This window comes from Anopheles moucheti, chromosome 3, assembly GCF_943734755.1.
Source record: "Anopheles moucheti chromosome 3, idAnoMoucSN_F20_07, whole genome shotgun sequence".
NCBI lineage: Eukaryota > Metazoa > Arthropoda > Insecta > Diptera > Culicidae > Anopheles > Anopheles moucheti.
Window position 1 is genome coordinate 89,700,908 of NC_069141.1, and position 27,076 is coordinate 89,727,983.

General features: G+C 43.4%; 1 protein-coding gene across 3 annotated transcripts in view; it reads left to right on the forward strand.

Annotated features, from left to right (window-relative positions):
* LOC128305684 (uncharacterized) overlaps positions 1–27,076 on the forward strand; it is a 128,514-nt gene that overhangs the window by 8,378 nt on the left and 93,060 nt on the right. For 2 of the 3 annotated variants that reach the window (XM_053043255.1, XM_053043258.1), the window contains exon 2: positions 509–954. In XM_053043255.1, the coding sequence (XP_052899215.1) occupies positions 875–954 (80 nt within the window). In that variant the 5' untranslated portion in view covers positions 509–874. Of the gene's footprint in view, positions 1–46; positions 119–508; positions 955–27,076 lie in introns of those variants that run through there. The other variant, XM_053043257.1, reaches the window with a different exon arrangement.

Below are 27,076 nucleotides of genomic sequence, written 5' to 3' on the forward strand. Positions count from 1 at the left end.
TGTTTCTTCTCTTACTGTTTACTTTCAGTCATCGAGGACAGCGGATGCGGATCGGATATTTAGGATTTTCATTGTCAACTCTACCCTTCCAGCGAAACCGGACCTCATCGGTTGAAAGGTAGGAAGAGGAATAAAAATAAATCGAACCAAAAACAGGATCAACAGAACAGAATATGCGCGAACAGTGTGTAGCGTGCGATGGTGTCGAATAAAGGCTGTGCGTAAAGGCCAAATACAGGTGCAAGCAGGCCGTTGGTAACAAAAAAAAAAACAAGGTGCCCGTGGCAGAAATTATGAGCCTGACTGACGACAGTGTGTTGGACTGATTCGTGCGATTGGCATCGCATTCAGTGCAAAAGCGAGGTTCGTCGCTTGTACAAGCAGTTGAAGTCTTTTGTTTCGTATGCAACGCACTTTGTTCTTTTTTGGTGTTCAATTTAATAGTTTTTTTGTGTTACAGAAGTGTGTTGTGATAGTGTTTTTGAAGTGTTTAATTCTTTTTTTTCAGTTTCTTAGTTTATTTGTGTCAAATCGATTGGTTTTGATTGAAAGTGTGTCAACGAGCAATAGTGCATTCTAAGTGCTTTTGGCGTAGTGTGTCCTAGCCAGGTGGTGCGTGTAATTATAAAAGAAGCAAATAAAGGAAAATATTAAGTGCCTAGAGTACATCTTGAGATATTTTTGTGCGACAAAAAATCTCAAAGTTCTCCCTCTCATTCGGTAGTGATAGTGTGTTCCACAGTTTGATACGTGATAGTCTTTATAGTGTGTGAGCACCAACAAGGTAGAGGTTAAATTTAGGGCCCCGTTTATCGAGAGCGTCATATCGTTCTGTTGTGTTAAGCGGAAGCAAGTAACACTCCTCGCGATCAAGATGGTGATGTCACTGTACCGGACTATTAAGGGCCACACGGGCACGTACAAGCGGAGGAAGAACCGCGAACTGGAACGAAGGTAAGTGGAGTTGTCATTGATTGAGTTCTGCTTGATTCAAAATGGAATCGAATATCGATTCAATTGGAATGTTTAATTGGGCTCTCTTGTTTGTTCGTCTGTCGGGAGATGAATTACAATCATGAAAGTGAAAGTTCACGCTTCCCTTTACGCGAAGTGCTGTGTACCTGGAGTCACATGTATGAAGTTTCCGGTCGCCATTCATCCGATCATTGCGTTACCATTTGGCGTAGGTTATGGATGTCTGGTAAGCGGTATTTTGATTTGGTTGCGAACTGATGCGTACTTCGTATTCGAGTGAAGCTTAAATTAAGCGCCAGAGATGGGTTCGAAATTCTATCAATTGAACATTACACAGCAGCGTTGGTTTGAAGGGAACGGTTGTTATTGGGAAGGGAAACATAATCACGATTCGAGTCGTGCGGAGGGTTTAGTGCACAGAAGGTGTTAGAGGGCGTGACCGCCGATGGTTGGATAATCATGCGAAGGGAAAGCCACGCCACACCTGTTGTGTTGTGGTATGTGAATTTTTTGGGCTCTCGACCTGTCCGCAATGTGTGTGTGGACTCTCGTGCGTGCGTATTTCAGCGGACGAATTATGATCGTTAGTGATGAGCGCGGTACTGAGTGAAGGCGAAGTTCCCAAGCGATCGTGTGTTTCCGGTGCTCGGTTCCGAAATCCATCTAGTTTTATGCACGCGGCGCACTGGTGGTTGGTGTGTTTGTTCGAGGTCTTAGGAATGGATGCATCCGTGCGCGAAGTATGGCGGCGCTCACAAATGAACGGTGGCTAATAATAAAGCAGGGTAGCAGAGTTAAATAGTTACAAGGTACATTTATGAATGTTTCAAACACTTTTCATTGCTTTTCACTTTGTGCTTTATTTCATCTGTCCGGTGGAAATGGATGCACGTTCGCGATCGCACCCATCGGTGTTGGATGGCAGAAGATGAAGCATTTGTGCGCAATGTGTTTTAGATTAAATCAAATTATTTGTATTAGTTATCCAGTTGGGAGTGAAAACGGTGAAGAATTAAATAGCAACATGTCGTTTGAGATAAGATCGCGACCAGTGGCTATTGACGTTAATGTACATGTAGTAACAAAAAGGTGTTGAAATGTGTGTAATCAATTCAGATCGTATCCTAATAGAAAGAGGAGAAAGAAACAATATTGTAACAGTTTTCTTCGGTATGTCATGAAAGATGCATTATATGTTAAGCTGTTGCTAAATTAATTCAAACGATAAATGTTCATTCAGGTTTTGTCAGTTTTATAGCGGAATGTGTCTGAGTGTGACACAAACAACTAATATTCCTTTGGCAGGTCATAATTTTCTAATTGTCCAAGCTCGACCAACTAGCAATAAATTATCATGAAACTTAAGCCGTGCGTGTGTTGGTTAGCAATATCATCATGTCAGTAATGAAAATATCTAGACCACCCATGTTCATCGCACTTTCAACGTGCACGAAGAATGTTTTTCCACTTGAAAATGGCGAAGTTCTTAAAAAAGCGAAATACTTCCGAGGAAAAACAAAATCACACTGACACAACCCATTCCGGTATTGGGTAGCGTCCCAGTAAATAGATCGTGTGTGGTTTTGCTTGCCAACATCATCTTCGAATACGATTTATGTACAGTTGTGTGTGGTCTTAGAATCATGAGCTGGCGGCACTTGAATCTGTTGCGATCTGTCAGATCGAGGGGCTACGAGCGTAACGAATGATCCCGCTAGGTGTACATTTCATGGAAGATGATTCCGTCCATCGTTTAGGAGTGAGATTGTATCTATTTCCGTATCATGCTGGTGGTTTTCTTTAGACTATGTTGTTTATTTGTTAATTTTAACCGTTGCACATGGTTAGGGAAAATTTCATTAGAATTTTTCCTCAGGTTCCAGGAGTGTTTGACAATAATTACCGCACAAACACTATGGGTTACATTCCTGCTGTCTATTAGAACATGTAGCAGTTAGTGAGCCGATGTTCTCGCAATGACAGTGTGAATGTAACAAATTCCATCGAATACTTACATCGCTTTGTTCTGCATCCAGCGCCATGCGATTGTGCCGTACAAATTCTTACAAAACTCCTCCATTTGCCACCTGAGCGAAAACTAGTGTGACAACGATCTGGCAACAATGTTTAGATCGCGCAGAATCAACATGCCTGCCCAGCATGCTCTCGCAATGGCAATTCCTATTGAAATGTGTAGATCTAGATCTTTATGGTATATCGATGAGGTAACGGAACGCGTTCGATGTAGTACCGGGCAGTGAATGTGCTGCTCACGACTTTACATGTGGTCAACAAACCCATTTCCCTCCTAACTATCAAGCAGAACCCGTTTCATGCCGGTGCATCGCTGGGAAGTAAGATGTGGGCCATCGGAGGACCTTACTCCCCCCGACGATTAGGGGAATGTCAAGGGAAATATTCCAAATTTTATCGCTTCCTAAATCGAACGACATCCACGTCGTTGGCACGTTGAGGAAGAATGCTGGCTGTGGTATTGTTTTGCTTGGAAAGCAGGAAGGAATTTCCATGGGTAGACGAAGTTTACGATACGGTTCAACACATAAATGAGCGTGTCATTCGCCCGCCGAACGGCAGCATCGATGTCGGCGAGAGATGGCAAGTCTCTAAATCGCGCAATGTCGTGATTTGGGAGGATTAAATGATGCTGTCATGCACCGCACTCTAGCAATATGATCGTGTCGTTCAAATATTACTGTGTAGCTGTTTTGTTTTGCTTGATGGACGAAAAAATTGTTTTCGTTGATACTCCTAACTTCGAGTGACTTCATGTGTTCCCTACCTGGAAGGTTAATGCTACTGACATGTTTATTTATTCAACATACGCTAGCCGTAAATATCTTCATTGTGTTCTAGCCCAACACCCACCCGAAACCGTTCAACATGATGCTGGTATTACTCATCAAGGCCGCAACGAAAGATTTCAACGCGTCGGAAGCGACGAACCTCAGTCAGCCTCAGTACGGTACTCAGACACTTTCGGCTGTAGGAAACACCTACAGCAACACCGATTGGGTTGGAATCTTTGTAATGAGACAGGTGACTGTGTGTGCTGCAACGCCGATGCAATGCCGTGCGGAGGCGGCACTTGACTCAGCTCGATGCAAATGTCATAATCATCGATGTGATGCGATTGCTCAACAAAAATGTCTCTATCGACTGATGAGTGCATTGTCCTCGTTCCTTTCCTTCACTCCTATTCTGTTTCCTCCCCCCAAAGAAAACACCCCCCCCCCCCAGACGATGGATACACTTCTTGGGCGTAATGAGTGGTCAATTTAACGCTCGATTGGGGCGAAATGTTCCGTTTTCGCTTCAATTGATGACTCCTCTTTTCCATGAGTGGATGTCTGTGGAGTCCGCGAACGAAGAAAACCGCGTCACGTTTTCATCAAAACGTTCAGCGCATGCGCGTTACTCCCGAACATTTATTTGGTCGCTAATGGAGCGCTAATAGTTTCAAATAATTTGCCCCATTATACGGGCATCGTGGCAAAGTCTTCTGTGCAATCGTTTGCCGATAAGACGGATCACACAAACCGACGCGGAAGCATTGCTTCACGAGTCATAACCAGTGCTTTGGGATTGGTTTTCTCCTCCTCCTGGGTGGCGGGCTGAAATGTTTTCTCTCCGAAGCCAAGCAGCGCGATAAGACATAGTTGGAACTGGAGCTGAATGCATTGCATTTAGAAACCGATTTAAATATCTCAACAGTTGTTGCTGTTGCATACGGTGCGGGCTGGAACGGAGTGAGAGTTTCGCGCCTTCGATATGCTCTTGCTATCAAAATGGGGAAAAAAAAGTCAGCCAACGGAAACGATGCCAATCTGGTGATTGGCGATTGTGTTGTTATTTGTTTTTGCTTCGTCTCATTTCTCGCACCACGACTCTTTGTTTTGTGTTGCACCATGCTTTACGGCGCAGTTGAATTCTTTCTCGGTGCTTGAAAGCCTTGGAGGGAAATTTCCATCCATTTCGGTCGTGTGCTTAGTTTGCCGGAACGTTTTCGGAAGCCGGCAAAGCTTGGCCAAAGTCAAAGAGAGTATCTATTAACGACGATCCAATTTCGAGCCGGAACAGCTATTATCGACAGCGGCGTTACGAGCTAAATTGCTATTGACGGCTTGATCTTTCCAACGCTCCGTGGGTTATGCATACAAGGAAAGAATCTCACGTTTAGTTAGGGCGTTTCGTATGCATTTCTCCTGCTCTGTAGCGAAGATATTAACGATGGACGATGGTATCAATTCGTCTCATCGAGCTATTCCATCAATTTATGGTTGTCTTAACGATTGTGCTTCTACAAATGCCCGATAACAGACTTTCAAATGCGGTGTCGTAATTGAAAGAAACCAAATTGTTTAAACAGAATTTACGTTCAATGTTGGTGCTGTGCGTGCTGAAAGAAGAAATGTTGTGGATGTGAATGATGAGCCAAAAATGGGGGAGAGAGAAAAAGTAGTAAAGCTTAAATCAAAACAAAATCGAAAGGTTCGTCGCTTATACTCAAGGCATTGAAATAAGTCTAATAATCAAAGCATGCCATAAACAACAATAATTATGTCAAAAATAACATTAAACGGAATTACTATTTACGCTTGTACGATAAAAACAATCATAACAGGTGCATAAAACAAGATATGTTATAAATTTTACTGAAGCAATTTGATTAACGGCGACTCAGCACGCGTCTCAAGACGTAGACGTAAAGCGTTCTGATTATGCAAGAATACTCACACAAACGGATATGGCTTGGGGACGGAAGGATAGGCTTTCAATTGGCAATTTGCAGCAACATTCTGGCTGTCGTCGTAAACAATCCGTTGTGTTCGGAGCAAAAACAAGCTCTCGGCTCTCAATTGCATACTGTTTATTGGCGAAGCCTCAACCTAGTACCGGTGGGGAAGAGTGGATCGCTTCCTTTCCCTTTAATGCGCCACATTGGCTCACCTAGATTAGCAGGCTGTTTGCATTTTAATACCAAATTGCCTAGCAGCCACAGGACCTGTTGTATAAGCCTTTCAAATGGGTAGTATCACACTTGTACAGTGGGTATAATCGTATAACTTGATGGTGGTGGGTGGGGATATACAGTAAATCGGATTAGAGTAAGTTGATGGCTCTAAAGCTATAGTTCGGTATGCAAACTTCTTACACAAATTACTAATTGATAACTTGTTATTTTATTGGCAATTCTTAGTCTTAATGTTCGATTACGATGAGCTCAATTAGCAGAATATCGCCTTGTTTTATTGTAAAAAATAAGCTATAGTGCTTTTGGCACTCCCTGATCGATCTTACTGGGCTCGGTATAACCTTCTGCCACCGTGACATTGTTCAGCATGATCATCAATAGTCTAGCAGAATTAAAAAAAGGTTCGTCGTTCACATACCCCGATGTTATATTTTTGCTGCGAAATCAACGTGGTTCCACACTTCACCCGATCTGGTCAAAGAATAATAAATAATGTTGACATGCGGCAGAGGAATCGATGCGACACTTGATCTGAGCGTGCTAGGAACCGATTGCGCTGAGGTGAATGGGGTGACCCACCGGTGGATCATCCACCGTAAACGATGGAAAACCATTAGACATTACGTTCTCAATGCAAACGAACATCTGGTTCGTAGATCTATCGTATAGCGCCTCCGTTACAATGTTGCAGCGACTGCTGTACCAGTGCAGTTTTATTGACACCGGTGCAATGCCTCTTTTTTATTATTAGCATAACGTGTCGTGTCGTTATGTGTCTCGTCGAGTGTTCTAAACGACCGTAACGGTGGCGATCATCCGCGTAATTGCTTGTGATTCAAACCGTCCCGAAAGATAATTAAGTGTAGCGCAAAGAAGGAGAGTGCGATCAAGGCCGATCGAGTCGGTGAAGATGATGTGAGGAATTTTTGCGAAAAGCGACCTATCTGTAGTAGAGGCTTTGTGGAGATGGTCTTTTGATGTTGTCTATCGAGCCTTTGAAGGTGGCTGATGTGAATGGTGGCACTGATGAAGATTGACATAGACCTATGAAGATGATCATTAGTTTTCATTAATAGTTTAGAGCCTATTTGTAGATGATCTGTATCAGCAAGACGTTTCAGATCAGGCAAAGTTGATGAAGTTGGTCACTCTTTGTAGACTCAATCTGTTTTTATTCAGCAATCCTGTATCAGCTGCATTGAAGTATCAATCGAAATATTTACCATCGCGGGCTAGTCGTCATGAATATTTAACGCGAATCAATTTCAGCTGCTAATGTTGCGTAACGAAAGCACTTGTAATGTATCAGAAAGTGAGTGTGTGGTTTTTCATTGTTGTCTATTTTGCTACTGTAAGCTTCCATTAATAAACAGCTTCAAATTGAATATTAATTCGCCCCTTCAATCGGTCTCTCATTATTGGGCGCAAACTAGAAAAATTGACCAAACCAGCCGAACGGGAAGGGAAAGGCGACAGGGTCGGCATGGTTGTTGCGTGTTTTACATACACCGAAGATTTGTAATGCTAATTATGCGCAATATTTCATGCCTTGTCGTGTCCTGGTCACCTGGCAGGGGTGGTGAGGTTGTGGCGTAAGCGTACCGGTGCTCAAACAAAAAGTGAACGGGAGGAAGTGTGGCGATAAAGAAGGGCTTTTTGGACGAGTTGAAGCGATACGGTGCGGAAAAACGAAACCGCACCACCGGCCTTATTTATTCACGGTGTCGTCAGCAAACGAAGTGTCGGCAAGAATCGTTTAAGGGCTTTCGAATTTCAAGGCCACACCTGACGGTGTTCACGCACATTGAATGTCGATTTCACCCGCTCTAGTAGTTGCTCCAGTTCTTGAGGTATGTTCTTGATGCAAAACATAAGGGAGCTTCTAAGATATCTTGAGATACCACCCGGATAGGCCTGTTAAAAAAGGCTTATTGTGGGCAGAGATTTAAAGCTAAAATAGCTTGTAATAGGAGAAGCAAATTAGTGCCGGGTTGTTTGTTGTGTTGATTTGCTCATGATTGTAATCTTTAAAGATACTCTGGAATGCTCGAAAGAGCCTACTCCTTCTATATGCTAGTGAGCTAGAGGCTAGTTACGCTGTCAACTTTGCCCCCGGCCCGTGGTGAATTATGATTGACAGTAGAATCGCGCGCCCAACAGATGGAGCCACTGGGGCTGTCAAACTGTAGTAAACCTATCAGTGTTGCCAATTAGTAGGTTTATGATTATTTCGCGATCGCGTTTTGTGGCGTGATAGACGTAGGATCGTGTAAAAGCCGGTAAGACTTGAATTGGGAGGGCAAAAGTACGGAGAATTTAATCATTGAATGAAAGAAGCTTGACAACAACACGACAGCTGGATTGAAGACGCCCGCTGATGGACATGCGAAGTCACGAGTCAGTAACGAACGTATTTAAAAATATCCATTCCACTCGGTGGGTGACAAAATCAGGCGCCCATTCGTTCGATCTGCCTGCTTTACGAGCGTGTAGGAGCTTCGTATCTCGGTGTCGGTTTCATCTGTCTCTCCGCTTCGGTCCTAATTGAAAGGGCGAAAGAGCCCAACCGAAAACAACATCAGGATCAGCATCAACGGCTGACATGAACATGGAAGCAGGGTAGACAAACGAAAACGAAAACACGGAATCTCGTCCCGAGAGAAGTGCGTATTGCTGAGTAGTTTCTGGACGTGAGGTCACTGAGGTGGTGTGTGTGTGTGTGGTACGACATTCGTACTTTACAACGTTGCGCGCACTGTCTTATCAGTGGCGTCGTATCTGGTAGAAATTTCACCTCCAGACCATGCTCCGGCCATCTCGGGGCAGACTTGCAGCACAACATCGATTGTGCTGTTCTACGTCGAACGAACCTTCAATGTCCGCTGGAGGCGTGCGTTCGGCACTAGCAGATTGGAACTCCAGCAGTTGGCTGTGCTCGGTCCAGGTTCTAGACATCGTGGGTTGACTTATCAAAAAGGGTTCTAGTTTGTGTTGGTTGTTAGGTCCTGTGTTTTGTCTGTCCCGGGGTGTTCGCTACACCCACTGCCTGCTCAAGTGGTCCAGAAACTGATTTACAACCTTTACGCCAGGCGCTGCATTTTGTCTGTTTTGATGAAAATTTAATTGGCTTTCGATTTGCTTTGAACTTCGCTAGTTCTGGAGCCTCCGAGCACTGGACAGGCAAATGGACCGGTGTCATTGACCCGGTCGCTAGGTTGGATAGATAAACCCAGAGTCGCGACCAGAGTCAAAGTGTGGAGATCTGGTCAACCGGCTATGAATTGATTCGAGCCTATTTGAACGCGAAAGGTTCGCAAGAAAGCAGACAAGAAGAAGCGACATGATAAGCATAGCAAAAAAAAAACATGAAACACAAAGCTCTCGAGATCGGATGTCATCTAACCGCAACGAGGGACGTAGAAACATGCAACCCAACGGTGGTGGTGGGTTCATCGCGCACGGATTTCGCACGGTTTGCAACAACAATCGCCAAAATGAGATGCTGCCGTGCTGGAAAGGGAACGGTGTTGTTTTAATTAACATTTACTTTTCCTTTTTGGCTAGCTACCGATGGCAAGCCTTCGTTTACATCTGCTCAATTATTCAGCCGGATGATTTAAATCGTTTGATAGTTGTGACCATTGTGAAGTGTTTGTGGGTTTATTTCGGGGGGAATGTTATCTAAGTTAATTTATTTTGCCAATTATCATGCATTATTTCCATGCCTTGGTGTATTATGGTGGGGCTTTTTGTAATAATAAACAAAAAAGTTCGTTCATCTATTGTAGTCGTTGCAGACATAGTACTTAATGAATGGCTTTGTACTGGACACTCAACTCTAATTTTAATTTAATATTCATGTTGTTGCATTGATTATTCCATGTTGAAACAAATATTACCACCTTTTTCATATCATCATACATATTGAAGAATCTTCCATTTGCAGATCATTAAACATAAGGCTTAACTGCTACTTTCTGTCACCGTTCGTTAATTTCTGTCACCACTTGAGCAATAAACTATCTTTTTTACTATCTTTTAACTATCTGCATCTTCGTTTAGAAAAATGATTAAGATGCGTTCGGTTTATTGCTCCCTATTACTCCATTTTTCATGGGAAGCGCGCTTGCTGAAGCATGATTTACAATCAACCTTGCACCGGTGCACTTTTGCATCACCGAATATTACGAATATCTCGTTATGTTGCAGTTTTCGTTTAGTAAAGAGGCTGTTATCGTAAAAGGGTTTCATCGAAGCGAAAGTGGCACTCAAATTTGGGGGGAAATGATGATCGCGTATCATTGCATCAGTCGAATGTACGGATTCGTCTAATAGACATCCCTCGCTTCGCAGGGTCGTAAAGATAAAAGTAATAATTCGTTTTCCATAATCAGTGTAGCGTTTTATAGCAATTTTGTAAAGTGAACGAGCGTGTCGAGAGTTGATAGGATGCGTAGCAGGAAACACATTGTACCTTCATCGATATCACATCGCGATCGGGGTGAAAATATTGAAGCTCATTAACGCCAGTGTCATTATCAAATCACAATCACAAGATCTGACCATTGGGAGTTGCGTAGAGTGATCGTGTCATCTCTACAAACCCGTCCACATCGACACACAAGCTTTCCTTTCAATCATACCATTTCCAACCACGCTAAATGAAGGGTGTTTACGGCTTGCCAGCGTGATCATGAGCGACAGAGTTTTCCTTTCGAAACTGTAACGATTGGAGGTGATTTCCTTGTTTTGGATGTGGCCAGCAGAGGAAGGGATTTTCCTTGGGTAACGATTAAAACCACATTAATCGAAGCTGTGCATTTTGTGTGCACTCTACCAGCATTCGGTAAACGATTGCTTGAGTCTCGCCACGGAAACGATCATTTCTTTTCGGATCGCACTCTTTCGGAAAAAAGCGTATCGATTGTTTCTGGACCATCAATTTCAATTTCCAAACTTTTCCGATACGTTAATGTGTTATGTGGGTTTGGAACATGGAACCGAACAGTTGCATGCATAACAAAGTTATGCCAGTTGGTCCCGAATCATTGCACCGTTGGTGTGTATTGGGTGATCGAGGGGGGCCCGTAAGCGAAATAGATGACAGCGGTTCAAACATTTCCGTGTGTCGCAGATGGCTGCTCTTTGGTAGCGTACTGAAATTACTTTCTCCCGTTAATTATTAGTTTCGATCGTTTGTTCCATTTTGTAGCAACGCGTATGTTGATTTCGATGTGGAAAGGTACAAAAAAAGGTAGAAATAATCTTCTTCCACAGTTGTGTTGAATGGTGGCAATTTTTGTAAAAGTTAGCGAATTATCTTTCACCCTTAATTTTACATCGTTGTTTTATATTTTTCTCAGTTCGTCACGAGATGATTCAATTAGCTCACCCCTGTCGCTAGGTTCCCTTAAATTACATAGCCGAATGTTATGTAAACGCAGCCTATGATGTATCGGCGAGCGGGGCGATTTAAATGAATGCCCAAGAAACGAACCTCATCCCGCTTCACATCACTAATCAATCGACACGTGCTTTCGAATTTAATATTTTTATTTAACACGCGTACTCACCGGTCGGTAGCGGATGGATGCTTTCTGCAGTCTGGGGCTGTAACCACCGCTCTAACCAATTCCGAACTACGTCCTTATCGCACACCGGGCAAGCAATTGGCGAGGTGTTGGTCGACGTTTAAGATAATTGAAGGCAATTTTCGGCCGACCCATCTCCAGCGGTGGTCGATGGTTGCTATGACGCGTTAGAAGCATGGCAGCAGTCCATTTGGCTGCTACTGTTACATGAGTGCGAGTTTCTGAGCGTCGTTTTTTTTCTGGCGTTGTAAATAGTACCTTCGGGTGATGCTTTTACCAGCAGAGTGGCGAGAACGATGAAGTTGTGGCGGAGTACTGATGACGGTGTGGTAATAATGTTGATTTCGTTCAAAATGACACAGTTTCTGGTAATGTATGGAACGAGAAGATATTGTATCAAGCTGAATGAAGAATAACCTTTTAGAGAAAATATACAAAATTTAAATATTTCTATACAACGTCCCTCTTTTATAGGAACTGGTTCTTAAATATGGGACCAACCTATTGATGCAATTTTGGCAATATCGTTCATATGATAATTAGAATCACAACAAAGTGCATAAGTACCCGAACAACTTGATTTGTCCATGCTCGTTATTGTCAATATTGGAAGCCCGAGGTGCAAACAAATAAACCATCATTGCGGACGTAATTGAAGAAGGTCGTTCGGTGTGATTCATATGTCAGAAGTCCACATGAACTCGACCATACGATCGACCCGTATTGCTTAAGCACAGAAAAAAATAAATAAATACACAATGTACATAATTTGTCCATTGTGGTTGACTACACCTGAACGACGACTGTAGTGTGATAATGAGTTAAACACTCTTTTTTGTTATTATTGTTGCGTCGATCGCTTGCATTAGCTCACGTATTCACCTGTACACGCTGTAGCTGAAGCTACGGCGGGGTTCGTCGCTTGCAGTTTTTTGTTCTCTCAAGATTACGTCTTCGCGTGAAAGTCTTCGCTTTCGAGTGGGACAAATTGTGCGCGAAAAGGAGGGAATTGATGATCATCATTTCGATCGGGGTGGGGAACTGTTTGATGGCGAACCTTACCAAACCGGCCAATGCAAATGCACCGAAACAAGGCCGACAGGTCAGGTCGCCCTCATCGATCGGCCCGATCGGGTGGTGTTCCGTGCGTATGAGGGCAGTTTCGGAAAATTGCGCACGTATGCCGTCAACAAGCATGACACATGCATGAAAGTGAGGTTCGGACATTCGGGTAAGGTCAGCAGCAATGCCATCGGGCATTTGCTAGGACCTGTTAGGTCGGGAAAGAACCGAAACAATCAATGTGGAAGTGGCCGGACAACCGGCAGCTCTTGTTGTAAAATGTGTGTAGATGAAATCATCACATTTGAATATATGTGAACATAAAGTTGTTGTTCGGGACATTTTTGGAGGTGAGCTGGATATTATCGACCGTTGTTGATGTAGTTCAATTTGGGAAGCTTAATGGACAAGAAAACTACATTTGCATGTTCGAAACCCATATCACTATGTGTCAAGGTAAGGAGATCGATAAAACGAGAGCAGGAGATCTTCCTCTAAAGCAAACAAACGATTATGAATATTGGGTAATGTTAAAAGAAGCATTTTACATACAATGGGTCATTAGGGTGTGCGATTTTTTTAAATATGAACAAACCAATAATTATTGAATCTATAATCGCACGCGAAGGAATCTGAAAGTTACATAATATACATATGCAGTCATAAAAATTCGTTTAAATTTTCAAAAATGAGGACAAACCGAGACGCCACCTGGTTGACGCAACAGCCAATAAACAACAAAAAACTTCATCATAATGCTAAGCGCAACACAACATCCGCCGTCCATACCGATCCAACCGCGATTGAGCTGAGATTCTTCCAGTAGAGATGAGTGTTGAATTGATGGTAATGGGGAGCCAAATTATGGGACAGCTATGTATGGCCACAAGAAGCGAAGTCAAGTACGGGTGAGCGTTGTGTGTGTGTTTTTACACCCATACTCGTAAAATTCAATCAATATTCCAGGTCTGCGGTTTCGAATAGGATCATCGATTTGTGATTTATTTGATTGGCGAATCAGAAGTGAAAGTTTGCGATGTTGTGGTTGGCAAAAGCGAAACAAAAAAAAAATAATGATTCAACGACACATTCTGCAAACCCATGATTCCCGACGTGGTAACTGATCATATTTTTGTCGTAAACTTTTTTTTTGAAAACGATCCTCAGTACAATGGGCAGATGAAGATGAAGCAGTTTACTGGAACACGCGCATAAATCAAAGAATTTTATTACAAAATCGAAAAGAGGGAGGAAAAATTGTGCGCAATCGCTTGCGCAAGGAAACCAAGGGTGGACAACAAATTTGCGAAGGTGACAAGTAGCGTGTTATTTATTGTCGCTACATTCTGCGCACGGTGGAGCGAAGCGTAGTGAGCAAGGGATGCACCTCGTGCAGCAATTAAGCTTACAAATGTAAGCAACTTAGCGGGTACAGATTGGAACCACCGCCAATTGAGATCTTTGCCGGGAGATAAATAATTAGACGGAACGAAAAAGATAGGTAGCGATTAATGGTGCAAAAAGCGCTGCGGAAAATTCTTCCTTTTTTCCATGCAATTGTGGCTGGATAGGGATAGTTGGGGATGGTAGGAAGTGCTTCTGCGAATTCTGCAGTACAACAACATCGATCTTTAGCCGACGTGGACGCTTTGCGGTACGAAATTCAATACGCGATAAAACAAAACACACCCTCTTGCCGAAGATGCATCGTGTGATGCATTTTTTTTTACTGTCCGTCGGCAAATCGGAGACGAATCGGCATCGGCACCAACACCCGGCGCACGGAGCGGTTGGTAATGTAAATTGTTTAATTGTACTTAATTAAATTGTTCGCTCCCCGGCGTGAGTGAGTTCCCGCATCGGAGAACGATCTCCCTTCCAGTAGGTTCTTCCTGCTTGCCGAATGACGATGTGCTTATCTACGATCTAAGCTACCAAAAGGCCGATGGCCCCAGGTCGCACCTAGACGAAGGGAATGGGCAATAGCGATGTGCGATAAATTAGTACCAGTTTCACGTTGTGCGAAAGCGATCCACTGTTCGCGACACAATAAAAACATACCACATATTCTGTCGATGGCAAAGCAGTAGACAACAGTGCAACGAGTGCGGGAGGTTGTATTTTTATCGCAGGTTTAAAAATATCCCCAATAGCGAAGTCGGCATCTCAGGGCAGTGGACGGGGAACCGCACACAGAGCTCTCAGCTGCACAAGAACGCGCGGGAGTGGATGATTTTTCACCATTTATCAGCAATTTTTCCGCACCTTCCCCTGCAGGCTAATCCTTGTGCTGGTGCGCCAACAAAGCCTCATCATCTGGTGCCACGGTGGATCGCAGCATTGTCGATTGATTCTTTTTAAAGAGCTCCGCTCCGTTCGGTTGTATGCACACGGGAGAAAGAGGAGCTCTTGGACGGATCGGATCGAACGGATCGATTGGTGCCATGTAGCAAGCCTTTGAAGTGGGATTTACAATAGACATTAAAAATTTCTGAACGAGAACAAAACACTCCCGGTTGAATGCCTTTCCGAGGTTTGCGGAACACGTCCGCGGTCCTTGCGGTCGGGTAAAAAAATCCCTCGGGAAGACTTTCGATATTGACGTTCGGGGAAGGTAAGGAGAGTAGCAAACAGTTCGACCTTGCTGTGTTTATCGTGGTCCCTTTGAGAGGGACTTGCACTCGTACGGATGCATTCTGCTGAGTCTGATTGATCTGAATCCCCTGCGAGAATGCGTCAATCTGGCCCGGTGTCTGCCGGTGTGCGGTATTTTTGTGTTATTGAATGTAGTGGCCTGTGTTGGAGAAGCATCAAGAACGCAAATAATGGAAGTTCATTAAGCGCAGTTTATTCTCAAGATCGTGATGGATGTTGTGGGCAAGATCGGTTCGTTGTAAAGAATGCTACTAAATTGTTGTATTACGATTGCGAAAGTCGTAGGTTAGAATCCTGGTATATTAGGGTACATCAGGGAAACTTTACAAATTGCTATCGACAACTCGTGTCGTTTTCGTGTACAAATTGACACATAAAACTGTGACTCTATTCAACACAATCTTCAAGATCGTTATCCAAAGTCCTGAAATTGATGGTGGTACCCAGTATACTGATGACTGATGGTGCCTATTACTGAACAGTTAGTGAACAAACCTCATCGTAAATTTCGCTGCATTAAATCAATTCCTTTTTCGGGATCTCAAGAAAGCAAACGGGGTAATGCACCAGACTACTGTGAGGTGTAAAGCAGGTGTCGGGATTTCCTTGACGCAAACGTTAAGAAGTTACTTGGGATTTATAATCTTGATCTCTTCTGAAAGGTTGGAGCTGGGGTATTGCTACTTCGAGCAGCTTCCAGTGCGGTTGGTATTAATGCCGAGAAATCGATCAATACCGACTACATCAAGTACCCTCAGTGCAATCAATCTCGTGTGATGAAGCGTTTCATTTGCACGCATTGATGGAGTGTCTCTTGGTGAGGAGATTTAAAGTAAAAATGGCACATCTTTTATTCTCTGCGCACAACAATCAATGAGGTGCCATCTTTTTTTTATTGAAGAGGTTCAGTTTCTTCTTCTTTCTTGCTTTTTATGGAATAGTTTTATTTTTTATTGCGATTTTACATGAAGTTTTAAATTCTCGTGCCGATAATTGCTTTAGGTGGAAGAGTACATTGCTCGATTGGTTGCAATCACTTAGTACATGACAGTCTGCAATGAATTTAATTAAAGACTATCAAACTATCAATGCAATTATCTTGAAGGAAGACGTTTATGATACGCATTTTAAGTGCTAAATACCTGGCAGATGCATCTCATCGTTTCATCTTACTTGTTGATTTGCAAGAGCATTTGCTGATGATGAGCTGATGAACGATACGAAAGGTCTTTTGCAGATGGTATGATTTGCTGTTTTCCACTGCAAGAATGCGTGTATTCATTCCAAATAGTAACTTGGACCCCCTGCAACGCTGTAGATGGTTGCGAATAAGTCCACCGATATGCTACCGGACTGGGCAGTTAGCTAAGCAAAGGGAATAATAAAGAATAAAGCGTGGTTCCCCATGGTCGGTATTTCCATCCCGATCAACGATTTCCCTTTTTGGAGTGGAATTTATCCTGGGCGCTTTCACTCGATTGGTCAATATGATGCAACGGGGTTGTCGTTTGTATGAAGATCATGGAGAGTTGTTGGGTGCGATACTTGTTTTTAGAGACAAAAATGTTTCCCGCTGCGAAATGTAGACTAGTGTATGAGTGTTTGCTCTTTGTACTGTAACGAACAAAGGTCTTTTATGCGGTACTCTCGTAGAATGAAATTCACATGAATATCATGTTTTGGAAATTGGATTAGCATAAAATTTCATCTACAGAATTCAATTTTATTTTTGCAGAAACATAAACGGACTTCCCTGCGGCTAACATATCCCATAGAAGGGATTATGTCAAACCGTTCACAATGGAAAAACACTTTCGATCGAAAAAAACCAAATCCCATCGAGTTCGCTACCACGACGCGGGTGTGGCGCACTAAATAAGCTTACGATAAATGACAGCCACCCTTAAAAGCTTCCTCAGGGTTTCCCGCGCTTCGGATTATATTTCGAGTGCAGCGGCTTCTTATGATCCGACACGCTCGATCTGGCACTCAATAACGTCTAGTGCAGCAAAACACACATACGTCCAGTTGAAAATAAACGTCTACCGCGGAAATTCCACCTAGGACCCACACGGGCACGCTTTTTAATCGTTTTGCTTACCCGGCCGGCGAAAGTGATTAATCATGCAATCTAGCACACTTGGCGCTGCCAACCTGGAGCTGGGGCAGCTGTTCCTGTTGGGAGATCGTACATCACACACAGAGACGCGCGGTTCGAGGTTAAAAAGGCAAACATGCAATAAAATAATAGTCACCATCGTATATTACCGTGAAAATAAGGGGTTCGTCGCTTGCGGGTTGCAGTGTCTCGGCACCGGGCCGGGATTGTGCTGGGAGCGAAACAATGGTGGTCCGTATGGGGATTTAATTAATTTCATTTTGATTGAAGTCAAAGGTGAGAGGCGCCGTCGGGGCGCTCGAAGGGTCCCACGAGACAAAGACATTGCCCTCAGGATATGTGGACATGAGGGTACATGAAGGATTTCGTTGTGGTTGAAGCTAAATTCCTGGCTGACGTTAGTAAGGAGCTTGATGGAAAATATCGGCTTTACACTCTTTGTCATCCTAGCTCCATGGTTTACGCATGGAAGTCGATTTCTTATAGTGACGTTTAAAATTTGAAATTAAAAAAAAAATCTGGCATTTGGGCTTTGCAGTGGCTCTTTGAGTTACAAATATTGTAACAATATTCTCGAATGATCTTGGGTAAAACGAAGATACTCCATAAGCATGATTCCCTTCATGATTCTATTGGAATGTTGAAAGGCTACTCTTTTGGAATTTTTCCACCTAAACTCGATAACGTTCTGTAGCAATGTGCGTATAAATTGCGTACCGTTTTGCAGAACCGTCTCGTTCTGGAACGCAAAAAAAATCCGCTTTGTGACCATAAATTACACAAGAAGAGCATTCGATATCACCCCAAGCTGACCCGCCGACATGTGCATAACCTATAGGGACTATTGGAGTAAAAATAGCTTTACGAAGGTTAGTTGGGACAGTTGGGTTCTTTTTTCCGTTCGGCAAGTCTTAGGTTATCGGGGGAGTATAATCGCTCGGAATGTTTTGGTGGGGACCTGTTGCATGAAAACCCCTAGTTAAAAGGGGGCTGAGAAATAATGACCATCATTCGCTTCGGATGCCTTTGACAAAAGCGCATTGCGGAAAGGGATGTACGGTGGTAAGGAAGCAAGTAGAAGAAAAAAAAATGAAGCAAACGAACTCCAAAGTGAGTCACAGTCCGTAGCAATGAAACATAAATTATCGACCCTAGCATAACTCACTACACTTCGATAGCGGAGTGGATAATTCAATATGTATGTACGTCCTGCATTGCTCCCCTTACCCGGTCCGTTGCACTGACGACGCCACCCGGCACGACACGCTCACGACCTTTAGAAAAGGTTCGGAACGTTAGGTCCAAACTACAGACAAGGTCCAGAAGCGAACGGTCAGTAGCGGGCCCTATCGATCGCCCTTATTCAACCCCGTCCGGTGTCCTTTCTTGGCATGCTGCCTACGATGCATGGTACGCGCAGTAACTACCCTGGTGGTAATGGAAGAAAGCGCTATGTCCCCCTCCCGTGGGTGTGTCAGGCGCCTTTTGCATGTTTATTGATCTTGTTGTTGGGTAGTCGATTTGGTCTCCCCTCTTCCTCCACCGAGCTCTGATGAAGTTGGCACAAGTTTTATGTTTTTATTATTTTAAATAAATCGTTACAAGACGTCGGGTCGATGGGTCGTACTGTTCGACCAGTGTTTCTTTTTGCTTGGGGTTTCCGGTGCGCCAGGCTAGTTGAACACGTTACGAGCGTGCGAGCGTATGAATGTACTTATTCTTCCAAGCGTGCTCCGATCGCAAGATTCGGCTAAAAATCAACAGCGAACTGCATCTGGACCACGTGCCATTAACGATGTTTTGTTGGGTGTTGAGTTGCGGTTTTTGTTGATGTATGATACTTGATCCGTCACGAATTAAGAGACATTGATTTAGTTGTTGAATACTGAATGCATTATGTGTGTTGTTTAATATAAAAGAATTCAATTCAGCCAGTGCCAAAAAGATAAAGTCCACAATACACATTATTGCACAAAAAAAAAATCGGCAAATAAGAGTTTTCTTTTTCTACCAAGTCGCTCTTTTACACCATTCCATTGTCGTTCGCTTAAGGAGCCTGAGGGAATCGTTGGGTTTTATGGATTTTATGATTTTTACGATCCAGATCGCCTTCACCTTCGGTACCAAGGTGGAATTAGAACAAATAGACATTATGCTGTTGCTCCCGCAAGACTTGCCAATGTGTTCGGCGAGCTTCCTTGAAATCCTTAACGAATCGCGCCTACCCGGCGGGCGTAGTTCCTTGTCTCGTTGGCGGTCATGGTCCACAGTCAATCACTTGTGGATCACGAACTGATCTGACGGTACTGCAGACATGCGGCCCACGTTCGACTAACGTGACGAATTGGCCGCCTGTGGTTGGTTGTATGAATTTGAGCCAACGCCTTCTCGAAACCGGCAGCCATCAAGATATCCTGATGGTCCATCCTGATGGACCTCCGGTAGTATCCTGCTGACGTAGGTGTATGTTCGCCTGCTGAGTCATGCAAACCAGTAAGGTGTGTGCGCCAAGTAAGTGCTAGAACCAAGGTATCAGGAATCAATCTCCTCATCGTGCACACGAACGGGCCACGAACGGTGTGTCGCTCCGTAGGTCGTACCGTGAAAATCGTGACGCACAAGGGTATGGCCGTCTACGTCAGTTAAGCAGATACCCCAAGGGACACTCAGGAAGAGCGCGTAGAAGCCCTTGGAAGCAATTAGCTACGGGTTCTATAAACGAGTACGATTTGGTTCTTCTTTTGTCTTGAGCCCGGTTTAGGTGATGTTTGTAGCGTGTCGAGCGTGTTGAGCTCCGATACACCCCCGAGCGCGATTTGGGAGATATATGAAAAAACAGTCAGTTTGTGCTACGTTTTGTGCTACCACGCATAGAGCGTGGTGTGTGTTTATTGTGCATCGCTAGATCTTGGGCAGGTTTTGGAAAAATGTATACTTGTAGCTTCTCATCCCGACATCTAGTGATCGTGGCAGCCAAAGAAGATGTAGATCACCTCCAGAATTTGTTCGTTGGCTACATCGAGCGCACGCAAATGATTGGAAACGCGTAGTAAGTCCGGATGCACAGCTACCTCGCGGAGCACATAGACTATCAAGAGTAGTTAGGTAAATTTGTTGAGTGAAACCATACACTGTTGGTGCTTATCACACGACAAGCATGGCCGTAATATGGTTCAGTTAGTTGCGAACCCTGACTTCACGAATCCATCAAAATGGAAATCCATTCAAATCCATCAAAAGTAATTAAGTAAGTAAGTAAACAAATTCTCGTACCAAAGAAGTTCACAAGTGCAATTAGAGCCGAAACATGATAACGAAATCGTTATCCTCTAAATAAAATAAATAAATAAAGCAACATAAATTTAGCTTTTTTAGTTTCCAAATATGTTCTTTTCCTGTAGTTTTGCTCGCTAAGATAAACCTACGTGTTTATTTTCACTGCTCCGTAATTCAATTGCATTGGAGCAATGGAAGGGAATATTTATTACCATTTGCCCGCATATAAATTATGGACAGCAATAGTGCGCTACTAAATTTGTACCGAGGACTACTTCACGTGCGGGTAGAGTCGAAACGCAGTCGAACGTTTGACATCCCTCGAGAGATTGAATCGAAAAATCAATTATTGTACCTTATGGTCAAAATAGATGGAGGTGAAATGCTGGCCATACTGTGTCTGTTTGACCTGATCGTATTGTGTTTCCGTAATTGAGAAACTGCAAGCCACCGGCAAGGGGCTTTAGTTGCGGTTGGCATTCTGTCATGTTCGTACCGAATTCTCGCTGACAATTTAAGACTGTCAGTGCCGAACGGTGACTTGTGACGCATGATTCATAAATTGTGCCTGGTCAATGTCGGGAGATATGGACGCTGCGGTTCGCAACTGTAACGATCGTACGCCGGCAGAGGTTAGCGTAATGGACATTGGAAAAAAGGGTGGTCCATGGTGACGTGTGAGTCACGACTTGACCACCTATGTCAAGATCGTTGGTACTGTCTGAAGAACTTCACTTCCGCCCGTCATGTTCTTTCATGGTAAATTATGCAAACACGGAACATATGGGTGCTTAGTTTTTTTTCGTAAAATGGTACTATAACTTAATGAATAAACTGAAAGAACTGTATAATCCCGTTTGGGAGGATTTGTGACACACGTTGCAGCACAACCCTTAGCTGCATTATTTCCCATAATATGGAAAAGTCTGTTCAACGGTACCCATGCCATCAATCCAACTCGGTCATCCTTTATCCAGTTAAATAATCCCTCGCTTTTGTTATCTACTAACGGTTCGGAATGCTTTCTTGTCAGGTCTCCAGAAGCAGAATTGACAGCATATGTACATCATCTTTACAATCGGCTTCTACGGTCGCTAATGGTAAAATGAGGGCCATAAAAAATGGTTCTAATGACGTCTAATTGCAATCGATTGAATACACTGAACCGGGCAGAAGGTGTGCCGAGGATGATAACCGTTTAATGGTGGACCGATAGCAAATTGACCAGTTGGCAGATCTGCGTCGAGCGTTTTGCAACATTGTGGCACTGTAGTCCGCACTGGATCACTGTCGAGATGAGTTAGTTTATTGATTTACGAGCATATTCACAGCTGCACTTGCTTGATGGGTGTGAAACATGGCAACCTGATCATAAAAAGGATGCCTATTTTGTAGTGCTTGTGATTTTTTCCATAAAATACATGTTGAAGTTTTACTGTGAATCGTTGCAAACATTGCCTACATTTAGGCGTAGAGAAAAGTGAACACCGTTGTCAAAAAATGGGTTTTAGTCTGAACAAAGAAACAACCCAATTGGAACTGATCTGAGCACTCATGTAATGTTTGTTTGTTCTTGCTTCGTCATCTGCGCTATATAATTTAAAATGCATGAAGTAAATTAATCACGACCGCAACAAAAATTAGCCACATTTGTCAACCGCCCTAAACTGCAATTCGTAACAGCTGCACCAAATTCATGCAAATTGTACACATCGATCAGCATCTGAACTGCAGCAGGATGTTTTACCCTCTAGATATGGAATCACATGCAGGAACGGTGTCATTTATTAAACTCCTACGTCGGGGTAATCTGTGCGATCGGTTGCCGTCCGTTTAGCTGGCAGCACAAACACTCGCACCCCGTTAGCACTCAAACGTTTTGAGTTGCGGGAAATAAATAATGGTGAACCATTTTTTTGGACATTTTATCGCTTCCTGAACTGCCGCTTAATTGATTCCCGTACGCCATGTGGTTCTGTTTCTTGTTGGAGGTTTGCAAAGGTTTTTCAATCCATTTTTATACTACCAAATCTCTCAAACGCGCTGTTATTCCCCTTTCACAATAGTATAATGTGTATCGCACGGTCCAAACAAAAAATGCATCGTTCGGGCGTATAAGCAAATTAAAATTCGATTTTTCAATCCCAGCACGCCCAACATCGCCCGATACAAGATGATCGTGCGTTCTCCCGGGCTTAGGCGTCGTTGGCGAGCATATAAATCAGCACACAGCGTACCATTGAACTCGATCTTTCGGAGCTGGTATCTTTTTTTTTGGCGTGTGTGCACAAAACTAACGCTGGCGAACAAACTCCAGCACGTGTGCGATCGAGCCTATCCGGCATCATGCAGCGCAGCGAGCCCTTTTATGCTGCTCATCGATCGTCCAATAAATTGTGTGCGCTTTTCGACAGTTTTACGTGATTAAAATTGGGTTTGGAGTTGGAAGAAACGAAAAAGAAGGGTTTAGCTTTGTGCGTATGTTTGATGCTGCTGGTCCTTGTAGGATTAACCGCCATGAGGATTTGTCGCTCGTTAGGGAGAGAAAAACTGGGGAGGCCTCTTTATTTTGTGAACGTCGATCGTCGTGAACGATTTGCGCGAATCCTGTGCTCGTCTGTGCAATGCAATGGGGCGATGCGCAGTCCCGAAAGGGAAAGTTCACAAAACGAAGATTTGGACGTTCGGTTTTGGGTGGCACTCGTATATTACGTCAAATTAAGTTGCTCAAAGCAATTGTATGAGCGAAGGAAGTAATCGATAAATAAAATTGCTTTGAAAGAGCGCCTTTGGATGCGTTTGGCATGGCATAAACTAAGGTATTTAATTTTTATTAACTACAGGCACGAAAGTAAGTCACAAATTATCTCTTAAGCTGTGCGCAATAATATGTTTGGTATTCATTTTGGTTTGTTCACATTATTTGCCATATGCTTGTACGATTAAGAAGACTTCAATAGTGTGGTAGTTATTTATTCTGACCTCCTTATGTTAGGTTATGTTATCTTATCTTATTCATCCCTAGTTCTGGCTTTTTTTTTGAAAGTTGCATCAATGAGATATTGTTCTCGGAAGAACCCAAAATCGTAACGATAGTGAGATGAAGTTGACCATTAAAACAAGGTCAAGTGTGGAGAATGGAAGACAAATAGACGATTACGGTTAACCTAAAGCATACCGTCCTACATCATGCACTCGAATTGCACGATGCGCTCTGCACGAAATAGCAAACATTTAGGCGCCGATGGTGGTTGTGCACCCTCGTGCGTGAAGCGAGAGTTTCGAAAAGTAAACGTCGTGTTTTACCCGTGAGTGTGGTGAGTTTATCACACGGTACGCTTTTAGGCACACTCGCTTTTTCACAGTTGAACCGTGTGGTGAGTTTTTTGAAGCGCTTTCAAGGGAAACTATATGGTAAGCCTTGCACTGCTCCTCACACGTGTTTCTCGTCGGCAAGATTCGATGTTAGTGAGTATAATCAGCATGATTTTCACCACGGGATACCTTCGCACATGTCCTTGACGATTGGTCCGCGATCGAAGAAGTGCGGAGGAATGTGCGATCTCATCGTGTCAACGATCGCATCGGATGCGAATGCACATGCGTGCGGTGTGGAACCCAGGCAGGCAAACCAAAAGGAACGTTACGCCGTCTTTTCTTTCGTGTCGCTTCGACGCCGCTGGACATCGATATCGAGGTAGTCGTAATTTATTAATTTCTAATTAAAATGTTGTTTTGATTACTGTTGTGCAGAAGTGCGAGAAAACGACACAGAGCGCGAATGCAGAGAAAACAAGAATCGAAGTGAAGCACGCTTACCGGGCAGAGACGATGATAAAGGTTCTGCTTAGGGTGTTTTGCTTCTTTATTTTTTGTCTGGATCACGCCTCTTCGATTGGGCCGCAGCTACCAATCATCAGCAAATCGCAAAAGACGAACAGTGGTTTCCGACAAATCGATCGCGGATCTGTCTGTCTTCCTAACGATTCTTCATTGGTGGGGATATCGGTGTGTGTGTGTGTATGTGTGCTGGTGCAGGAAAAAAATCCACTAGTTTGTTGAAATACGATACTTGTTGATAAAAGGGAATCTTTTCTTTAATTCCTTTGCTCGGTGTCGATCGTACCGTCCCTTGCGATGGCTTCCCGATTGATAGAAATTTATGAAGGTGCTGGAATACCTGCAATCGCTGTGAGTGCGTATGGTACTAAGATCCAATGCATTGGTTTATTGAAATGCAAAACAACCGTCTGGACAGGGAATTTATTGACCGTCGAAAAGAAAAGGAAAAAAAGTGTTGGGGGTGAACGATGTAGACATCCGTCGCCGCAATTACCCATCGCGTACAAAGTAGCAATTGTGTATTCAGATGGATTTGATGCATTGGATGCAAATCGTGAGGAATCCGAGGTGTACAGATTTTAGGTGCTTTGAAAACACTTTCAATTGAACGATTTATCATGCGTTACGTTTTGTATTGACAGTTGAATTTAAGGAATTTCAAACAGTGACATATCATGTGAAGTGTTTCGAATCTCCCGGCTTGCCCGTAAGGCGTGTGCATTCTTCAATGGAACAAGAATCTTGGATGAGTGTCCTTATACAGAAATCGGCACGTTCCCGACAGCAAACCAATTAGTACTATCAGGTAGCGCTGACCATTGCAGTACTACATTAGACTTGACCAGCGAAAAGTAAGCGACGAACCCTTGGGATGAACCCAATTGAGGTTGGAAAATCTGTAGCTATGAATAAAGATTAGCATTTCCATTTCGTGTTTAATCGCTTGGGACTAGCTACCACACACTCGCAGAACCTCAGGCTGGCAAAAGGTGAGTCTATAAATGATTCTTGCAGAAGACCTGAAGAAGAATAAAACCGACACGATCGAGCGACATCGGACGCTTTGCAGAATTTACAGCTTCATTGTAAATAAAGCGAGCAGTAAAAGCTAACCACTGGCCAGAGGGAACTCGCTATGACCGAAGAAACTTTCCACCAAACAGCCACGGCCGAGTGTTTCAATCGTATGTCGCGTCCGTGTCTTAATCGATGTATACGAATTGTTGCGCTTTATGTGCGGCGCAAAAGAGTTATTAACATTCTTGCCTTATTCGTCGCTCGAAAAAAAAAATGCAACTGCAGCAATGGCCATGATGTTTGCTACTAAAAATGGGATGCGTTTTTCGATGGAGTGTGTTTGCATTTCGTGCGTACGTTCGTTTTACCGTGATGTTGTCGTGTTTTTTCTTCGCTCGCTTTCTTAGTACGATCAGTCTATGATGTTTAGCTATTGTATTACAACATAAATAACATCCGATACGATTCCGCGTGGTGGGACTTCTTTGGTCTCGTTGCCGGTTGCATCGAACGGACGATCAATATTTATGATACTACGAAAGGCATTGGAAGTGGAGGAAGCGAGATACGTTGTCGTGCAATCGTGGGGTTCATTCTTAATACAATGAGTCGCATAGGTAAATGAAATGGAAAGAAGTAACTGGTTGTAAAAAAGGGCTTTTTCAACTTAGTAAAGAGCGGGTTCAGCGAGTGGGTAATGGAAATTAAGTTTATGCAAAAGCAGGAATCAATTAAAGTCCTTTATTTATTGGGCATAGTTTATTTATTTGGTGCACCGTAAGTCTCTTTTTCCATACGAAGGGATTTAGGTGCGTATCGAAGGGGTGGAGCTTTTGCACAAAATGTATGCTTTTACCAACTTCAGGTAGTTAAGGAAATGGAAGCCTCCTATAAATTGGACTGTCGCATAGCAATTGTTTCATGTTGTGAGCATGTTACGCTTACCCAACAGCCTTCTGAAGGGCAATATTTCTCAACTGAATTCCCAAACTCCTAAATCCCGACCTTGAAGTACTCCCACCAGCAGGTCGCTTGAAAGTGCGCTAAAGATTTCTTTTCGTGTGCATAAGAAACCGCCACGTCTAAAATGGGGAAGCCAGCGTACCGTGTAAAAACGCAAAACCCAACCGACCGCATAGACGACGAACCCGAACGGTCGGGTGCATAGACGAGATGCTTCTGTATGTGGCCAATTTTCAATGGTATCGCGGAATCATGCTGCTGATATCTGCAGCACAAAGCGTGTATCTGGCCACGGGACAGACATGCGAAGTAAAAGAAAAGAGTTTTTTTTTCTGTAGCAAAGAAAATGGTAGTAACAAAGCACAATGAAGCACGAACCACAAAAAAACACACTGTAATTTTACAAATAAGCTGAAGGTAAACGAAGAGGAAAAGGAGATCGTTGGTATGGAAACTGACCTACAATAAAACATATTCGCTTGTCATAGCTTTGTATTTCGCTTTCGGGAACGATGGGCTTTTTTGAGAAGCACAATAAATCATTTTCGTTTTTAACCATGACGTCACAATTGCTGTTGCTTG